This window comes from Semicossyphus pulcher, unplaced genomic scaffold (genome assembly GCF_022749685.1).
Source record: "Semicossyphus pulcher isolate SPU_LCO1_2020_fin unplaced genomic scaffold, fSemPul1.0.p SCAF_17, whole genome shotgun sequence".
NCBI classification, from domain to species: domain Eukaryota; kingdom Metazoa; phylum Chordata; class Actinopteri; order Labriformes; family Labridae; genus Semicossyphus; species Semicossyphus pulcher.
The window spans coordinates 8098204-8118942 of NW_027211681.1; the positions used below are offsets into that span (position 1 = coordinate 8098204).

The 20739-nt window shown below is 42.7% G+C and overlaps 1 protein-coding gene across 1 annotated transcript in view; it reads left to right on the forward strand.

The window, feature by feature from the left end:
* doc2g (double C2-like domains, gamma) overlaps positions 1 to 20739 on the forward strand; it is a 45864-nt gene that overhangs the window by 20987 nt on the left and 4138 nt on the right. The window contains exons 6-10 of the mRNA XM_069666659.1: positions 2719 to 2845; positions 3103 to 3159; positions 3800 to 3924; positions 15381 to 15462; positions 15751 to 15847. Of these exons, the coding sequence (XP_069522760.1) occupies positions 2719 to 2845; positions 3103 to 3159; positions 3800 to 3924; positions 15381 to 15462; positions 15751 to 15847 (488 nt within the window). The remainder of the gene's footprint in view (positions 1 to 2718; positions 2846 to 3102; positions 3160 to 3799; positions 3925 to 15380; positions 15463 to 15750; positions 15848 to 20739) is intronic.

A 20739-nucleotide genomic window follows, 5' to 3' on the forward strand; every position in this document is an offset into this window, starting at 1 on the left:
CTCCTTTGAACATCACATCAATAAAAATCACCAGAACCGATTTTTTTTTATCTGAAGAACACAGCTCGTCTCGGCCCATCACTCTTTTTCTCCGCTGCCAAACTTTGATCCATGCCTTCAGCACATCAAGACCCAACTACTGCGACTGCATTCTTTATAGCACAGCATCCATAAAGATGCGTTTCCCTAAACTGATCCATTTCCTCCCTCATAAAGTCTACTTAACCAGGCTCCCTCCTAACTCACTAAACTGCACGACCACGACTTGGGGCGACCAAGCCTTCTCCATAACTCTCTCAAACAAAAAACATCTGTAACAGCACAGATTTGTTAAATAACTAATCAATAATCACCTTTTCAGAACTACTCTTAATGTTCCCTTAACTTTTGTTGCGTCTTAGGGTTTAATGTGTTGTTTTCCTTAACCATTTGAACTTAGTGAAGAGTGTTTGATAATCCTGAAAACACAGTATAACTGAAAGTATTATCAATTGAATAGACAGACTTGTAAGTGGGTGCAGATGTCCTTGATGCCCAGCAGCTAAATTTTAACAAATTTGGTCGTCCCCTGATATTTAATCTAGGTCATCAGTTTAAAAATTAACACCTTGGCTTGTGACCAAGCACGGTACCTAACAAAAAGGACAGTCCTATCAGGCTTAGCTGTACTATGTGGTCATTGCTTATAAGCAAATGTTAGCACTCTGATCGAGCTTAATGGAGCTTGTTCAGGCACTAAACTCAAGCTGCACTCTCCAGCAGAACACGATAAACGACCCTCCCAATTTGGCGGTCTATTTAACCAGCAGAATTTCCCATCTCTCCCCCTAACTCTGTCATTGCCATGACTGCCCTGCACCAGTACTGTGCTCAATCTTTAAGCCCCACCAGCACCCCGGCATCCACCTGCAGCCCCCCCCCCCCCCCCGGCTTGGGAGGTTTAAGAAATTATTTCATCCCTCCTCAAATTTTGCCATGTAAAATGAATCTGCCGGGAGTGATGACTTCAGAGTCAGATGCCAGACTCGAATAATGTTCTTCTGCTGAAATGAACATGTCAAACATGAGTTGTCTGCCTGAGCTAGCATTGAGCTTAAAGTACTGCTATGTCTGTGTACGTCCTCACAGAGCAGCTAGTATTTCTGCTGTTCTAGTCTTGTGTTCTTTTGAGTATCGCAGAACAACATTAAAGAGCCCCTCCGGTGAAAATCAAGTGTTGAACCTTGTAAACATCTCCATGTGGTGTTTTTCATGCGCTACAAGACATATCAGGAACAACATAAGAACTCATCTCCATGGCTGGGCCTGTCTGCTTTTAAACTGCAGTGTACCAAGGACAGGCTGAGCAACACGATTTCAGATTGGCAGGTTTGTGACGTCACAAACCTAAGGAGCCAATCCCGTTAATGGACGGGGTGACGCTATGCATTATGTGCAACTTATGGCAACCACTTTGAACCAGCTGTAACTATCATTGTAATTTTTGCAAACTCACTACTGACTACTAACGTTAACGTTACCACTGCTAATGACAACATTTCAAGCTAGCTAAGTTTCAACAAGACACAACAAAACACGTCTCTGCCACTAAACGATGGCAGAGACGCGTTTTGTTTGCGCAACGGAGGGGGCGGTTGGAAATTTGCGTAGTGGGCGGGGACTCTGTAGATTCATGAATTTTTAATGAGGGCGAAGATGCCTTGGGAGGATTTTTACAAGGTCACTAAATGTATCAGACACAATGTATTATTTCAAGCAGAGCATTTTGTATGTCTTAAAACATGACTGGAGCTGGTCTTCAAACTCCCTGAAGGCACAATGGTCACCCTGTAAAATATTCCATGAACTGCCACTTCATTCACAACATGTATGATCTAATGTGATCCAGTGTAGCAGCTCTGGAATGAATTTCACTTTTATAAAGCTTAGATTTTTCATTTTTGTTGACAGGGTCTGACAGGTTGTAATTTTACTTTACTTACTATTTAGAGGTCGCAGTGGGTGTTGTTTTTGGACAGTGTGTTATATTGAAATATTTCTCTCATAATTCAGTCCGCTGAAAGCTTCTGCCTCAATATTAAAGATGTAAGAGTAAGATTTAAACCTCTCTGACCGTGTCAGTTATAAAACAGCACATTTCACTCACAGAGGCAGAACTCATGGCAGAGCTGTCGTAATGGATCACATTAGACGGCACAAGTGTACCTAATGAAGAGGTCGATGAGTGTATATAGCACATAATGTATGCGAATGAATAGATCCTTTCCCCTTTTAATTCATTTCATGAGTATAAAACACATAATCAGGGTCCTTTGAAATCAGCAGCACATAGATAGAAAAGTGATTACCAGCTTTAAGCCATGTCTCTTCTTTTACATGTTTCAATTAGGACAAATAAGTGTCTGACGGAGTAACAGCCAGGAAGGGAAGTGATTAAATCCTTTATGAACCCCCCCCCCCCCCCCCCTTCAGCAGTCACACAACACACTCAGCATTCACGAGGCAGCCCGTGTGAAGCGGCAGAGAACTCGTCATGCGCTGCAGATGGAGGAGCTGATTGATTGTTCAGATGCACTTTGGATATATTTGGCAGCGTCTACGCCTGCGTTTCAATAATGAGCGGCAGCAAAGCAGCGGCAGGGTTCATCTGTAACTTATCACTGACTCACCTGCTTCTTTTCTTTTCCCCTCCTCTGCATGTGTGTGTGTGTGAGACAGGCTGTGTGTGTGTGACATGGACAGACTCGGACGAAATGAATTCATCGGAGAGGTGAGGGTGGCCCTGAAGAAAGTGAGAGAGGGGGAGAACAAACGCTACAATATGGGCCTGGAGAGAATTGCACAGGTACATACATCCTGTGTGTGCGTGTGTGTGATGGTGCACAGGCTGCTCACATAAATACCAAATGGGTTTCTGTGGACATATATATCAAGATGTGTCCTATTTCCATTGTGCATGTTTGCCCGAGGGCTATCACACATCAATTTCAAAAGCTGCATTATAAAGTGTAATAGATATTCACCTGCAGGCTCTGTGGGCTATAACCATCATGTCCCCCTCCCTCTCTCTCCCTCTCTCTCTCTCTCTTCCTCTCCTTTCAGAATAAAGAGACCAACAATCAAACGGTGGAGCAGGGAGCGCTGGTGGCAGAAGAGGAGGTAAAACTATCATCAGCTTTATCATCAACAATCTTATCATCAGCCGTTTTCGAACCCAAACATGGCTCACTGTAATTTCCTATTACTCTTTTATATTTGATACGTTTTCTTATCTCCTCAGCATTTCTAATCTGTCCTCTGAAGGAAAGGGAGGTTTAATTAGATGTTTTTAATCAGTATATGTGTCTGATTCATTAAGTCTTCGGGGACTAATGTGAAGGGAAACTGCTCACGGGACTTCTTATAGCAACATGTTGTAGAAGACACGGCAGCTGCAGGTGTTTTTCTCCTCCGGTGGTGTTTATCTCATGTCTCTTCATGATTTTATAGACAGAGGCTAATAGCTTTTGGTCTCTGATTAGACTCAGTTTATGGTTCATCCTGGAGATTAAAGGGAGAAGGGAGCAGTGTCATTTTGCCCGGCTCAGATAAGGCCTTTAATTACAAGCTTTAATGTGAATACTCCTGTTGCCAAAACCAGACACGCATCATATTTTTAGTTTCTTTTCTGAGTGAAAGTGTTGTGGGGAACTTTATTGACCCCGAGCCAGGATTCCCCGTCGTGTATTCACTGAAGAGGGAAACGTCAGGTTGAAAACAGGTGCTGTTTCCGACACACTGTTGTTTTGTGTGTCCCCAGCGTGGTCGCATCCTGGTGTCACTGTGCTATAACACAGAGAAAGGCTGCCTGCTGGTGGGGATCATACGCTGCGCCCATCTGGCCGCCATGGACTCCAACGGCTACTCTGACCCCTTCGTCAAAATGTAAGTCATATCTGATATTCATGAACAAACTGCTATCCTACAAATTATGCTCATATTCAGGTATTCCACATTAGCAATTCACATTCATTATAGCACAGCAAGGATCCTGGTGCATAGGTTGTAAAAGTGTGTGTTTAACTAGAGTGTAAAAATAGTTAAAGGAAAATTATCACTCTTTTTTTCATCCTGGAATATTCCTCATAAATGTGTCTCGCTAAGTGTGTTAGCTAAAGCTTCTTTGGGATCTTAAAATTGAATTTTAACATCAACATTTACATATTTTAAACACTTCCTGGTTTCCGAGTCCAACCAAAAGTCAACACAAAAAGAAGCCAACTGGATAAACTATGTTGGATAACTGTAAAGGAATCCGCACTGTTTTGTGTGAGGTCTGGTCTCCCTGTTAACATGACCATTGGAGCCATAATGGCCACATTTAAGGTAAATACACCAGTTTGAATCAACCTTAATTTTCATTTAGTGTCCATTGATAACAAGTTAATTGACTTGGGAGTAAATGTTAAATGGTCTGTACTTATAGAGCGCTTTTCTAGTCTTCTGACCTAGATGTCACAATCACCCTTTCACACACTCATTCACACACTGATGGCAACGACCTAAGTGTCAATCACCAATCAGGATCTATAGGCAGTCACACACCAAAGGCTATGCCTTCAGGAGCAATTGAGTGTCTTTCCCAAGGACACTTCGACATGTGACCGTAGCGGTCAGGGATCGACCCCCCAACCCTCGATTGAGAGACGACTCTGAGAGAGACTCTGAGCCACAGCCATGGAGTGAATCCTTCAGTTAAATGTGTAAGCGATGCGAAACTTTGCGTCTTTTTCTGATCTTAACTAATAATGTACATCTCGACTATAAGCTGCTATGTATGGATATTGAAGGAAAATATGATTGAAAACTGTTGGCTATGCACTTTATATGTTGTGGAAAGCTTCAAAGTATTTGTCAGATTTCAGAACAGCTTATTTCTTTGATCACTTAACAGGGTGTTGTTGGCTGAAGTACACGGCCACAAATGCTGCCAAAGTTTGTCGATTCTGTTTTTCAGCTACAAAAAAGCTTAGTCCAATCTCGCCAACAACTAAAACTATGAAACATAAAAAGGTCTCGAGCACAAAGGATTCAACAAGCATGGACAGATGAGCTGATGTTGTTAGCTAGATAACTGCTGAAAATGTTAAAACTGGGTTTCCCATAATCCCTCTTTTCATACTCCACTGGCCCCCGTCGAACATGATGAAACTTGTATGTGCTTCAGTATGTGGCGGTCAGGATTAACTCAACAGCGCACCCAATACAGGCTGTGTGTGTCTTTTTAATATGGATATTAACTTTTAATATTACATTTATTACCCCAATTTTTTTCCAATCTAAGCATCTCTTCCTTGTGCATCAGGTGGGAATGATGTTCACTATGTATTGCCCCAGCTAACGTTAGAGGGCTCTAACGCTGCTCATAGGACCCAGAGTTACAGTGTGTAACCTTTGTTCCATTTCACACACGCTTCACCCCTCAACCAGCCTGACAGGCCTGAGGGGGCGAAGCCACCAGATGCCCCGCTCCGACACCAGCATGACACATTCCCCACATACATGGGAAATGCAAAAGCTGGGGGGGGGCGACCAAATGTAAAGCTTCTACAGGCCTAGTTTGCGTCACGCTCTTAGACTCAGACTCATCTCAGTGAGCTGACCGAGAGCACAACCAATACAACCACTGTGATTGAGCAGCTGCCTGTTGTGGCAGCGGGACCCTTCAAATGTTAAAATGTAGAATGTCACTGCCATCCAGCAGAGACACAATCCCACCAGCATGCAGCGTGCTCCAATCACGCTGCAGAAAAAGGAAGATGTGGAACTATAACCAATTAATGAATAAATTGATTGACTTTAACCGACTGATGTGAGATAATTAATAGGTCGCATCAATTCATCAAACTGATAGTTAGTAGTGGACCTATGCTTATTGGGTCTTCATGATGTACCACTTTAAAGTGAGACTGAGCACTTCTCTCAGTGATGCGAGTCTTTTCAAAGTGTGAAACAGAGCCGCCGGAAAGCAAAGTGTCTGACACCGTGCACCTGAGCCAACCTGCCCGTTAGGCATGGATGGTGACAGATAAAACCCACACAGCTCCATCTCTGATCTGCCGGCTGCACTTAAATACCAACAGTGCAGGAGTGAGAGAGCTCCCACACACAGGACGACCAACACTGAAACCAGTACGGCCTCAGTCAGTGGGAGGACTCGGGGTAGATGAGCAGCAGGTTGCTGAAGCTGCTTCTCAATGAAGCTTTCATAACTCCTAAGTAGCTTTAATGTCTACACGATAAGACTGTTAATCAGATTGGAATATACTGTAGCTCTTTAATGTTGAGGAAGTTGCTGCTGAGTTGGTTTTGACCCCTTTGACTAAAATGTTTGTCTGAGGATGAAACTAGAAGATGCAGAAAAAGAGGCGTTTTTCTGCAGCATGAATGCAGATGTGCTCTGCTGTCACTCAGAGAATTTGGTAGACTAAATTGTTTTATTTTTTCCAAAGCAACATCCCGGCTTGAATTTCGATCAGCTGATTAAGCATGACACATTGTTTGAGATCTCTAAGGAGGTTACTTCAGCATCTCTGCTAGTGTCTGAGACATAGAAGTTTCACATATAGTAACACATATAAGTAAGAAGATGACGTGCATTATCTCAGATCAATTAGTCTGGTCTGGTTTAAACGGACTAATAAACGTGTAGACCTATTGTAAAGTAAATGGAGAGACAAACAACTTCTTTCTTAATGGCAAAGTATCATTTTTCAGAAAATAGCTAAGGACATTACCCGTTTTTTTTTTAGATATAATCTCAGAGATTTTCATGTAAATAATTGTCTGTTAAGTCACAATCTATCGCCGAATGAGGTAACACAGTGCTGATTTAGCCTTTGGCCCACTGATGAAAGCCTTTGCATTTGCAGTATTATTATGAACTGGGTGTCTGTGGCGATTTTCCATCCCCCAACAGTGGTAAGTCTGCCAGAGAGGGTAGGCGGAGCTAAGCAGCTGCTTTTCCAGTCTCTGCAACAAACAAAGAAAAGATCGATGACTACAGATACAACTTCACAAATAAGTGAAAATCCAAAGAAAAAGAAACAAATTTGACTCTTAGATGAAGGCAGTTGCCATAGGTTACATGTAATGATATGCAGTCTAAAAAGGAAAGTGACAGTCAACGAGGAAAATCATGAGTTACAACTGTAACAAAGGGAGCCAACCGTAGACCTCTGATTATCTGGGATGTATGTTGATGATGATGATGTCTTTTATCGCCATTAGGTGCCACCAGATAGAATGAAACTGAGAACTTTGAGATTACCACGTTAAGATTTTTTTTCCTATTTATGGGACAAATGAAGAGAGACAGGAAATGTGGGGAGTAGACAGTGGGGGATGACAAATGATCGACGGACTGGGAGTCGAACCTGCGATCAGTGAGGCATGGACTGTGGCCTCTGTGCATGGGTGCATGCTCCACCAACTGAGCTAAACTGGTGGCTGTGGCTCAGTGGTAGAGTCGGTCGTCTCTCAATTTGGAAGGTTGGGGGTTCGATCCCTGACTGCTACAGTCACATGTCACAAGACAAATTGAACCTTTACGTAGCAGCCTCTGCCATCAGTTTGTGAATGTGTGTGTGAAGGGGTGAATGTGACATGTAGTGTATAAGCGCTTTGAGTGGTCGCAAGACTAGAAAAGCGCTGTACAAGTACAGTCCATTTACCATTTACCATTTAAAGCAGCACAGAGGGACATTACACATTTAACCAACATTTTAAAAGATTTTTTTTTTCATCTTTTGATGCCTTTATTTTAAGAGAGAGAGAGGGAGAGAGGGGACAGTGTCAGAAGCAGGGGAAGAGAGAGTGGGGAATGACATGCGGCCGAGGTTGGGAGGCGATCCTGGGGTCGCCCCATCGAGGACTGTAGCCTCTGTGCGTTTTACCTCTGAGCTAAACCGGCGCCTCTAACCAACATTTTTAAACCATACTCAGTTGTGTGTGTGTGATCAAACCATAAATAGTTAAGTTATCCTGCTAAGATGAAGAAAATGCTTTCATTTGACCTTGTAAACTTCAGGACACGGACCAGTTTAATGTAGGAGAAGATGAGCAGCAGAGGGATCCATGCAGTTTGATTTCCAAAAGTTAAAAGAGAGAGACGGTTACAAATTCTTAATAGAAAAACTTTTTATCAGATGTTTTTATTGAGCTTATAAAACCACGATCGAACCACACTTTTTCACAGAAACAAGCTCACGTCTTTCTTGCTCACACTCACGCGCGGATATTCCTCCTGTTTCTATCCCAGATATTGATCTGTTCCATTTCTTTAACAGTGGCACCTTGTGCTTTATTGCTCTATTTTGATGTGCAATGTTTGGACTACACCAGAAAACAACACACGCACCCAGAGTAACTACTTCCTCTTCTTTCTGTCACTCTTTCCTCCTCACTTGCTATGTTTCAATTTATTCTTTTTTGTTGTATCTGCCACTTTCTGTTCTTTGTATCGGCTGCTTCCTTTTATAAAGGAGAGTCGTCGACGTGATTTGTTTAAGCTCCGATCGGATTCTTATTTCTGGAACTTCACTTGTTTGGATATTTTGTTTGCCTTTCTGCCAGAGTTTTCTTTTGTTCTCTTTTGTATCAGGAACTCTTTTAACCATTACAAATAATCAGCTTTACCTCAGTTCACTCGGTCGGTCTGCAGAATATACGCTTCTCTTTGAAGGCCTCCTTTAGTGATTTCCAGCGCACTTTATTCTGTGAAGTTTTGGTGAAATTAACTAAACTTTATTAAGAAAAAGAGAGGGTGGATGGAGGGTATCTATGCCTGCATAGGTGAATTGCATCTCTAGAGTATACCGGGCGATTAATTGGACATAGGAGTAAAGAATTAATTTGCTTAGCTAGCTTTCTGACTCACTTTACTGTCAGAGCGCTGATGTCCTGCAGCTGTAACACCCGAAATCCTCTTGAGGAAGCAGGAACTAAAGCTGATCTTGATGCAAGCCTTTCTTCATCCATGCTGTGTGTGTGTGTGTGTGTGTGCTTGTGAGTGTATGTGTGTGTCGGTGCATTTTTCCAGAGGGCTTTTCCAATCGGTCTCCTCTCTCTGTGACTCTCAATCCGCTTTTAAAAGCCGTTCAAGTGAGACAAGGTCAGAATTATCACAGAACTAATTTGTCTTCCAATTGAAAGGACAAATTAGCATTTACAGACTAAATGAGTTTACATCCTCCAGAAGGAGCCACTCTCCTCTCTCCCTCCTGCTCTCCACACGCTACCTGAAAGATTGTAAGAATAAATGATTGTGTCAGAGAAAAGACATGTGACGGCAGAAAAAGTGCAAAACATGTCAGATATTTCCTGCTGACCGAGCACATACACGCCATGCTTTACAGTTTTGCTCTCTTTCTCGCACTCTTTACCCCTGAACGCTCGTGTGAAGTGTAAATCGTGAAGCCTCTCTGCAGCAGACATATATTTAGCTCCTCTCCCCTATCGTCGCTCAGTTTTTTCTATCACAATTTTTTCCTGTTTTTGCAACACTGCGTCATAACTCTGCATCTCGTTTTCAACACTTCTCCCTCACCTTCATCTCTCCTCGCCACATCTGGATTCGTGTTGTTTCTTTCTCTCATTCTCGTTCGTGTTTGTCCCTCTCTAACCTAAACTTGCTGTCAGGACGGTTTTAGGCACCAATTTCTCATGACCCCGGCAGTTAGTGTGTTTTCAAGTGGTCATGTGACCGAGTCATGTGGTGTCCAATGACAGAAAGGGCAAAGACAGAAGAGATGAAAAATGTATTTTAGTACTCTTGGTGTAGTATATATGGTGTCGGTTTATAATATGTCAGCTTGTGTTCAATCCTGTCCTATGTGTGTGTGTGCGTGCGTGCTCGGTGCGTGCATGTGTGTATGTAAGCCAAATTGAACTAAATGAAAAAAAAAACGCTTCAAGACATATCAGGGACAACATAAGCAGTCATGTCCATGGCTGGGCCTGTCTGCTTTTAAACTGCAGTGTACCAAGGACAGGCTGAACAACACGTGTTCAGATTGGCAGGTTTGTGATGTCACAAACTTAAGGAGCCAATCCTGTTAATGGACGGGACGACGCTATGCATATCATTACATGTAACCTATGGCAACCACTTCGGCTATGCACGAGCCAGCTGTAACCGTCATCGTAATGTTTGCAAACTCACTACTGACTACTAACGTTGACGTTACTACTGCTAATTAATACATTTCAAGCTAGCTAGGTTTCCATAAGTTGCCATGAAACAATGGCAGAGATGTGTTTTGTTTTTGCGACGGAGGGGGCAGTTGGACATTTGCATAGTGGGCGGGGCCTATGCAGAATTTTTAATGAGGGAGGAGATGCCTTGGAGGATTTTTAAAGGCGATTAAACGTATTTTGCAGAAAAACCATGTCAGACACATTTATTATTTCAAGTAGAGCATTTGATATGTCTTATAACATGACTGGAGCTCTGTAAGTGAGTATTTCCCAAAGTTAGAGGCATTTCAGTTTGAAATTCAGAAAGACACTTTTGCAATGAAAGGAGAGTAACATAAACAAACGTGCAACAATACCTTTACTGTCATTGCACATTATATTACAAAATGTGCTTAAACTAATGTAGCATTCTCTATATGCCCACATGCATTAAACCAGACACACACATACATACACATATATAATAGGATTAAAAAAGATGCATATAAAAGCTTTTTTTCTGCACATTATAAAGCACATTATGGCCCATTATTGTGTGTTAAAACTGGCTTTAAAGGGGAGTTTCATACTTACCAGTGAAATCTAAAGATACTCACTTGATTTGAAGTGAGGCTGTTAAACCCTCATGTTTGCTTTGCCTGAAGCATTTTCACACAGAGAAGGGACTTTGGATTTTGTCCCCCCTGTTTTCACGGCTTATCTGTGTGTTGTATTTGGCTAAACAACCAGAAAGGGAAACAAAAAAAGTTTGTGTGACTGCTTAACAAGAACAGCACTAAAGAGGTGGACTACAGTAGTGTACATACAGAACGCACAACAAGCATCCTGTTTCTTTTTCTGGCTCCACTTGCGTGTTTGTGATTGTGTACCGTGCTTAAGCAGAGGACAAATTCTATGTCAGATGGACCCTGGTGGCCATTTGAACGTCACATTTATGATTTTGGGGTTATGCATTGAAGTCTCAATCCCTGCAGACAGTTTGTATGATGTGTGATAGATAGCAGCAACTAATGTCTCATTACATGTACATACATCACGGCACGGTTACATGCTTGACAGGATGATTAACGCTCAGCCTTCAACATGCCCTGCAAAAAGCTCCTGCCTTTATAAATCTAGTGAGTGTGATGTTTTGCTGAGACGCGCGTTTAAAGCTGTTGAAGTATTGCTGCATCATCCTCATTAAAGAGAAGAGCAGCTGTCAGTCCCTGTTATCAGTCAGCGGAGGTTTGAGATACATGGCTGAAATAGTTAATGTGTACGCCACAGAAACATATTATCACTTAGTTCATTGTGTTTAGCAGTGAACAACCTACTTTTGGAGGAAACAGCTAACAAAAACAGAGGGGATAATCCTTCCTATCTCCATGGACCAGCCTCCCATGGTATGAATAATTCTTCACATTGAATTTTCTGCGGTAATTCCAGCATAGTTTGGTTTCAGCAGCACAGAATATTTTTAGTTATGCTATCATTATTGTGAATGTTGCTGTCAAATGATGTTTTGTCACTCGGGAAATTGGAATCCCCCGTCTTAACTTCCTCTGAGCGGTATGTTAAATGTGATTCTGCACAGCTCCCACTGAGATGTCCCCGCTGGCTTACACCTCACCTTCTCACATGGTGCCGGTCAAATAGAGGCTTTGTTTTGCTGCCTCTCTTTCATTTCTCTCTTTCTTCTTCTCTTTTTTTTTTTTTTTTCTTGTGAGGCAATCAGACCTTTGTATTCACACCTTTTATTTATGAGTAAAAATGCTGATCATCTTGTGAAGAAATGACCTTTTAAAATGATATAAACAGCCGACAAAGCCTGTGATTAGTCATGAGAAGTGGATGAACTGGAACAACAAAATCAGGAGAGATTTTCAAAAGCAAATATTTAGAAGTTCTCCAGGCTACTGTAAGTCCTTCCAGAGTGCATTTTCCAAGGTAGAGAATTTTAGAATCATCTCCAAGGGAAGCAAATGTGCATCTAGCTTCATTTTCACAATTCTGACAGCTGGACTGCTTGTGTTTATTCAAGACAAATACCCAGTGTACCAACTGTGCAAGCAGAAACACTAACCCTGTCTGACGCAACATTTTTCCAGTCAATTTGAAACATTTGAACTCCACACACTTCTGTGTCAATTCACGTAATCTCAGGTAAATTTGCCTTATTGGTGTCCATAGCCTTAATATGAACTTGTGCAGGCTCTAAAATTTACATTGTGCTCCCTCTGAACACTCAAGCGTGGACACAACAGGATTTAAAAAACATTACGTTTCACTGCAAACCAAGTGATTCAATATTTGAGACAAAATCAGTGGCATGTGTTTTGAATAAACCAAGCCTTTACAATTTTGCAAGCTGACCGATAGCAGCAGTTAACCAGTAGCAGTGGAGTTACTGTCACCAAGCCTTTGACCCCAACCTATTTTCTGTGGACGTCACTATGTGAGACCACATTTAATGGCTGTGGCTCAGTGGTAGAGTCAATAGGAAGGTGGGCGGTTCGATCACTGACTGCTACAGTCTACATGTTGAAGTGTCCTTGGGCAGAACACTGAACACCAAATTGCTCCCAGAGTCATAGCCAACTGTCTGTAAATGTAGCATAAAAGCCTTTGTCATCAGTGTGTGAATGTGAGTGTGGCATGGAGTGTAAAAGCAGTTTTGAGTGGTCAAAGTCATAGACTGTATAAATAATGGACGTAGTCTCAGTCACGTGACCCATTTGTTTCTGAAGAAGCGTTTTGAAGCCCGAATTGCACCGGCGCTGGCGGTCGCCATATTGGAAATGCCAGAGCCGTTTAATCCAGAGGCAGGCAAAGAGGCGGAGCGCGAACGAGCTGAGGCCTATGGCTGAGGACTATGGGTGGGCCGCATGAATCAGTCAGCTACATCCATTTATTAGCCATAGTATAAATAATGATTGAGCTAGTTTAACTTCCTGTTTCCCACAGAGGAGATTCTGTTTGTTACGGTGACTGACTGCAGGTGTTAAGTTATCAGAGTAAAGAAGTAGCGACATGTACCAGGTCTTCTCATCACTACGGTCTGCTGTAATCTCTCCGGGGAAAAGCCGATTCCTATTTACTGGCCGACCATTAAATAAATGTTTGATAAACACTGCACAGGCTAACAAGCAGCTAAAGCGAGCACAGTATACCTGCTACTGCTAAAATATATCAATAAAATAACATTTAACTCACCGAATAGCTGGAGCTCAGACTTCTTGCACAGCCAGAAAGTTCCATAAATCCACAGAGACAGATTATTTGTTCCTCTAAAGGCTCCAACAACACAAACAGGTGAAGTTAAGCTCAGTGTCTGTGTTGACGTCTAGCAGACAGCCAGCAGGATCCACCTGTCAATCAAGTGATCCGGCCCCAATGATTTAAGGCCTAATATAATTAAAACGGGTGAGTTATATGTACCCCCCGTACAGCTACCTTCAACAATAAAACTAGCTATTTATAACAAAACCATTTTGTACCAGGCTGTGAACATGTTTATTTCTGCTGTAAAAACCTGCTGTAATGTTATTTCTTGGTTTCTGGAGCCAGCCTCAAGTGGCCACTCGAGGAACTGCAGTTTTTTGCACTTTTGCATTGGCTTGATTTATTTTCAACACCGAAGGTTGCCGCTTGGTCAGAACACATATAGACAATAGAAAAGCGCTACATGAGTGCAGTCCATTAACTCTTTAACATCCTTCCTAGTTTTCCAGGATAGTTCAATTTTCTGTTCTCATGAAGTCTCGGAGCAGGTTCCTATACTTCCCGATGTCAATGCACCAGCTGACGAGACTAGACACCACCCACCTATAAACAGATTTGTCAGCTCCCACCCACCACAGGATCATTACCAAATATGAATATTTGAACTAATGTATGTTGAGTAGAAAAGTTACCTCAATTAGAAAGTGTCTTTGCACAGTATAAAGTGCCGGCTAGATTGTCAGCCCCTTAAAACAAAGTGGTTATTTAGCCTCAGTGAAGAAATAATGAAGCAATTGAGCCGACTTTTTAATCTCAGATTCTCTCTTATTATGGTAAAAGTGTTTTCTAGTTACAACAAGTAGAAGTTGTGGAGAGTGAAGACAGGATCGTCCCTGAGAACTTCTCCTTTGGCCCAATCGTTCCACATCATGAAAAAAAAAGACATTTTCAGCACTGACAGCATACAGTAGCTCAGGTTTTTGTGCCACCACCTTGCTTTCTCTCACCTCCTCCTCCCCTCCATCCTTCACTCGCTCTGATTCCGGCTCTGCAGTGACAACCTCAAGCCCATCTCATGCATCAGCTGTCAGGCCAGGATTCGTCACCGGCGGGGAGGAGGCTGAAAGAGTGAGATATCTCACCGCCTGAACATCTTGACTTGGAATTTATGCTGATGATGACTCCCATTGCCCTCTGGCACTCCTTCTGTCGCCTCTTCGCCGGAGCGTACAGTCCTCCAACGTCGGCGTGATTATGATCTCGCTGTGGTCTACTCTCTCTCTCTCTCCTGTTCTGTGTCTATCTCACTCGCTCACTGTCCCCGCTTTTGTTCAAAAGACTTCTGGGTCACAATTATCTCTGAAAGGAATTTTGCAAACTTCCTTGTCTTCCTTTGTTTCCGCCGTTCAGCAAAGTTTTCTGTCACATCAGGGCATGGATTAAAAAGTAATGGATTAATCGCTTTGATCTCCGAAATAAGGATTGTTCTGGCCTTGTTTGAGAGGTGAAATGAATTTGAGCATCTCTTTTGTTCAAATCTCTTTTGTCCTGCGATGCAACTTTAAGATTATTTGGGGGAAATGCTCACTCACTGTCTTCCTAAAAGTTGTGAAGTTTGATACCACGCTCTTATCAGCAGGTAGACAAAAAGCTACAGTTAATAGTTGGTTAATTTAGCTGAGCATAATGTGTGGAAAAAGAGGGAAACAACTAGCATGGGACTGTTAAAGGTTACAAAATGAGCTAACCAGCAAAAGTCCAGTCTTTATGCTAAGCTAGCCCCATGCAGGATCTAAATGCTATAATATGTCAAACTATTCCTCTAGGCTGAAGCCATGTCTTCTCCTGAGACTTGGCCCGGGCTGAAGAGTGTACAAGGCTCTCGAGAATTGATGTGCTTTTGCTCTCCCTTTCTCTCTCTCTCTCTCTCTCTCTCTCAGCATCCTTCAGCCAGATATGGGGAAAAAGTCCAAATACAAGACTTCAGTGAAGAAAAAGACTCTCAACCCCGAATTCAATGAGGTACAACTCATTTCCTGCTTTACAAATAACCACAGCTCACCCGGCAGCTGCTTTGCTGTCTTTACTGAGCTCAAAATGATGTTCCGAACTGTGTATGATTGAATGTGCATGGAAATTAAGCGTACATTTTTTAAATTATATACTTATATATATATAGATACTTTCAATCTGAGAATCAATGTGCATGCCTCCACTTATAGTGCACTCAATTACAGATTCAGTTCCTTTCAACTCTGGTGTTTATGAATCACTGATATAAATATGCGCTCTTGTGCTGCACCTGCACAGGAGTTTTCATACGAAGTAACCTTGGACCAGCTGGCAAAGAAAACCCTGGAGATCTCTGTGTGGGACTACGACTTGGGAATGAGCAACGACTTCATAGGTAGGCTAAGAAAAAAAAACTGTGGAGGGGAGGAGTGGAGACGAAAGCAGCAGCAGCGGCAGCAGTGAAGTAGACGAGTGTACGAGAGTGTTTGAATGAAAGTGATGCAATTGCGGGAAGAATAAAAACCAGGCCGAGTGTGGGCGGAGAGAGGAGTAAAGAAAGGATGTGGAGAAATGAGGGGTAATTATGAGGGTAGAGGAGAGCGATTGAGTGAACGAAGGAAGGTTTGAGTGGAAAAGGAAGCGGAGGGGCTTAAGAAATCGAAAAGGAAGAGTCTCACTCTGGATGCGCATCCTTCGTGGACTTGGCTCATCAGATCGCTGCTCCTTCGTCAGACTGCTAAACAGCCTTGGCATGGCGTTGTGTGTACATCACGGCAAAGTGCACGTGGGCGCTTAGGGAGTGATGGGGAACTAGTGGGGAGGAACACTGAGAATGGATTACCACCCTGTGAGCTTGAAGGCCTTCAGATCAAAGCACTTTACTCTCCTAATGTGTGTGCGGCAGTGGGTGGGTGGGTTGGTCGGTGGGAGACACCCGGTGTTTAGATAAGCCCAGTGAGTGATTAGCCCTGCTGGGGGAAAAGGCCATCGAGCTAACGTAGAGTCCGAGATAACAGCCATTCCCCTGACCATTATCATTACAGGTTTAGCTACGTCTGCCTGCCAGTTATGCTAATTGGTGCTGGAAGAGAAATGACACCGCGACCAAGAAGAATGGAGAAAACGAGTTGATAAAGAGGCCGAGCGGACCGAATCCCAGTGCACTATTGTAAGAGTGGGAGCAATAACAAGTGCGCTAATAGGCTTAGCAGAGGATATGGAGGATGTCACACGGTAAAAGGTGAGATTTCAGAGAGACACGGAGGAGAAAACTTAGCGGTGAGAAAAAAATGTGAAGGCACACAAGAAAAGACAGGCAATAAATCAAGTGGATGACTCGTGGGAAAGATCGATCCATAAGGAGTGATTTCATCTTCATCTAGAACTAAATGTACACAACAGATATAAGAATGTTGTCCATTTTATAAAGACTATATCACCTTACAGGCTTTATTTAACTGCTACTGAAATTAAGACGCATCAGACGAGCTAAACCGTTACCCCCAGACAAGTGTGACTCCCGACACTGAGATGCAAAGTTAAGTCATGCTTTAACTGATGTTAATTTAATACATTTTCTTCATCAATGTCATTATTAAATTCATAGATGAAGTTTTAATTATGTTCATTTAGTCACAGTGGGCCACAGACAGTTTTCAGTGTCACAGCAATTCCTGTCCTCAAGTTACCATCTATAGAAATGCTTCCAGTGCAGTATACAGATTTGTATGTAGCATCTTAAAGAGGACTTGTTTTCTCATTTCCAGCTCTATATTCTTATTGGCATAATTCAGTTACAAAAAAAAACTTCTGTATGTCATACCGGCCCTTACTTTACCCCATCAGTTAAGCCTCTGACTGAAACGCGCTATTTTAGATCCTGTCTCTATAAATTCTCAAAAAAGCTCCCTTACTTCTGTTGGCCAGCTTTTAGTCTGCTGAGGGGCAGCAGCAGCTAGCAGCGCTTTAAACAACTTTAAACTTTTTAGACTGACTGAGCACTTTGAGGTCTGCTGTGCCTGGAGCTGATGACTGTATAAAGAAATCTTGACTAGCTGAACCTGCTATTTAGCTAGTCACAAAAGTTAAACAGTTGACAGTGTACTGTTCAGAGTACTATGCTGCCTGAGCTTTTGAAGCCTGAGGGATTCATTTTACATGCTTTTACCTCATGATGTGAAACTTTGGCCATGTTTAAAATCAAGATAAAGCCATTGTTTTAAGCTGCTACAAAACAGTGTAATCAGCATATGTCTAAGGCAAAAGTGTTGCATGCTTGAAGTTGGTGCAAAAATGCCCGCCATCAGAGAGAGGGCGGAGACACATTCAAATAGGAAAAGTCTCACATGCTTCAAGGTAACACAATAGTGATTGAGCCTATGGCCCACTGATGAAAGCTTTTGCATTTGCAATATATATTATTATGGACTTGAAGTCTGTGGCAACATTCATGGAAAAAATCACAAGCGGCGCCCAGTTAGTGACGCGCTTTCCATCACCCAGCAGTGGTTGGTCTGCCAGAGAGGGGAGGCGGAGCTAAGCGGCTGTTTTTCCGCTCTCTGCAAGCGTTGCGAGTAAACAGTAATCTACTTTGGCTGAACAAACAAAGAAAAGACCGATGACTACAGATACAACTTCAAAAATAAGTGAAACTCCAAAGAAAAAGAAACAGATTGGACGCTCAGATGAAGGCAAAGAGTCTAAAAAGGAAAGCGACTGTCAGCCAGGAGAATAAAGAGTTACAACCGGAGCCAACCGTGGACGTCACACATGCAACACTGTTTGGATATCTCTGAAGTGTGCTCCCGCAGTTACCGTTTATCACCATAGGTGCCGCCGAAGAGAACGAAACTGAGATCTTCGAGATTACCACTTTAACAAAACATATACCTTCTTGCCAGTTATTGAGTTTAGTGGAAACGCTTGTTGCACTACCTATTTCATAAAGTTACATCTATTGTAAAAATTGTGAGGCGGGGGTTCAGGCCGGTATGATTATCCAACAAGCAATTTTGTTTTTTTGCAGATTCCTTCAGGTCTACAATCCTGCCTCATACTGAGTAAACCAAAAGTACTCATGGATCTGCTGGTTGTGTTGAATGAGACAGATGTGCAGCAAAGGACAACATTTTTTTAACAAGCAAAAATAAGGTTCAAACCTCTGGGACTTTTGGCGTCGTGATAACCAGCTCGCGTGTCAGGCTCGCCCTCACCTGTGTCGTCTCCCTTAGCTCTGGCTCCTCATCCTTCTTCTGTCCCCCTACACATGTCAGGATGGCTGACCGTTTGTTTGTCACTAACAGCCTGCAGGCTCCGGGAACACGCCATCGATCTCTGTTCGGAGGTGATGGGAGTTACGTGGGGGCGAGGGTTTAGGTGATAAAGTGTTGTGCGTGATTATCCTATCGAAACTCCACCAACAGGTTTTGACCTACACTCCGAGTTGTGCGTGTCTGTGTGTGAAAGGAAAGGGGAAGGAGGATACAGGGAAGGAAACGCTAACAGGCGGCTCCTCCCCTCCCAGCAGCGGCGTCTCAGGCGGTGTTCAGTGCCGAGCCCTGATGAGACGCAGATCAACAATCGAGCCTTGTTTTCCTCGCGGCTGTCGTTTTGCAAGGCGCTGTTATAAGGCAGCATTGCCAAAATACCGTGTTTAAAACTTCACGCTCCATTGACTGTGCAATCACAGCCGAGGGAATGGCTCTGTAATAACCTCGCTGTGACAACTGCCTGCATCTCTCTATCTTACAGTCTGCCTTCTCCACCAAAGCCTCCATCACCTCAGCTCACTTTCACCTGAGTCATTTCCTGCTTCTCTGCATATTTATTCCCTCCATGCCCTTTCAATAAATCTTCCCTTATCTTAATCTCTCTTTCTTGTAATTCCCCCGCTACCGCTGTCTATTTCTCTTTCTCTCTGCCTGGAGGAATTTGTCTCAAATGTCTGCTGGCTTCCTTCTTTGCTCCCATGTCTGTCTGTCTGCCAGTCAAATAATAATAACCTTTATTGGCATGAATGTTGATGAACATTATTGCCTAAGCTGAAATACATATTATTGAATATCAAACAAAGTCTGCCTATCCCCTTTATTTGTTTAGTGGTACAATTGACCTTTTGCTAAGTCCTGCCACCCTCGGTTACTGTTGCTACGCCTGTCAAGCTTTTGCCCCGGCATTTAAATAATATGGCATTTTCAACTATAACAGTGAGAGATGTTCCAAAGGAAATAAGAGCAAATTTATGGAAAAATAGTTCCCAAATATCAGAAAGAAGTAGACGACAATACGCATTTGAAAGCTACGATCAGAATATGATTTGTCAGCAGAGTGTTGAGTAAGAAGAGGACATAAAGCTCGCCGGTCCCAATGCGAGCGTCAGGCAGCCCACGTCTTGACAGGTCATGTTAAGGACAATCATACAGGAACAACAATGTTCATGCACAGCAGGGTAAGTTAATATATTGTTTTGTTTTAAGCTAATGTTTAGTTATGACTCTCTATAATTTTCATTATCTAATACTTTTTAGCCCACTGCTAGCAAAGCTATAGTATCCCCAAGTGCGTCAGGATATTGCTCGCATATCGTGGGCTTGATCCACGCACTGGATCTCCTAATGGCACAACAGGAAAGCCACAACAATGGCACAAACCAAGGGGTGGAAAAATAAAGGCTGTGCCAATATCATCGGTGATGGTAGCGAAAGCCAGAAAGGATCGTAAGCAGAGACCAGTGTTTGGCTTCGGAAAAATATGACACTTCTTCTTCACCGTCTAAACTTTGAGGATAGCTGCTGTCGGACTTGCAGATTCCATATTCACACCGTTCAGGCATTTCTCCTTGTTCTGAAAGATTGACAGGCTTCCCGCGCCTAGTTACGGTTGCTAACGTGGGATTGGACAGTGGCCGTTCAAGGGAGGTACTTAGCGAAGGGTCATTTTTCTGATACTTGTAATTTACTTGATTATATGCCACTTTGAACTTCTGCTAGATTACATTTCAGAGTGAAATTGAGTCACTTCTATTTCCCTAACTTTTCAGAATAAGACTGTACTTCATAAGCTTAAAAAATAAAAGCAGGCCTTTTTCTTTTTTTCAGCAAAAAAGCACTAAAAGCCGTCTGTACACTACCTGCTCAGCACTAAACAGCAGCCAGACACAGTTTACGACCACGACTGAGGAACTTAGTGGAGCATTCAGCAGCTAAAGAGCCGGAGATTTCCCTCGGGAGTTGGTTGCAATCAAAAACAGAGCTAAAAGAGAGTGACTAATGGACTTACATTTATCAG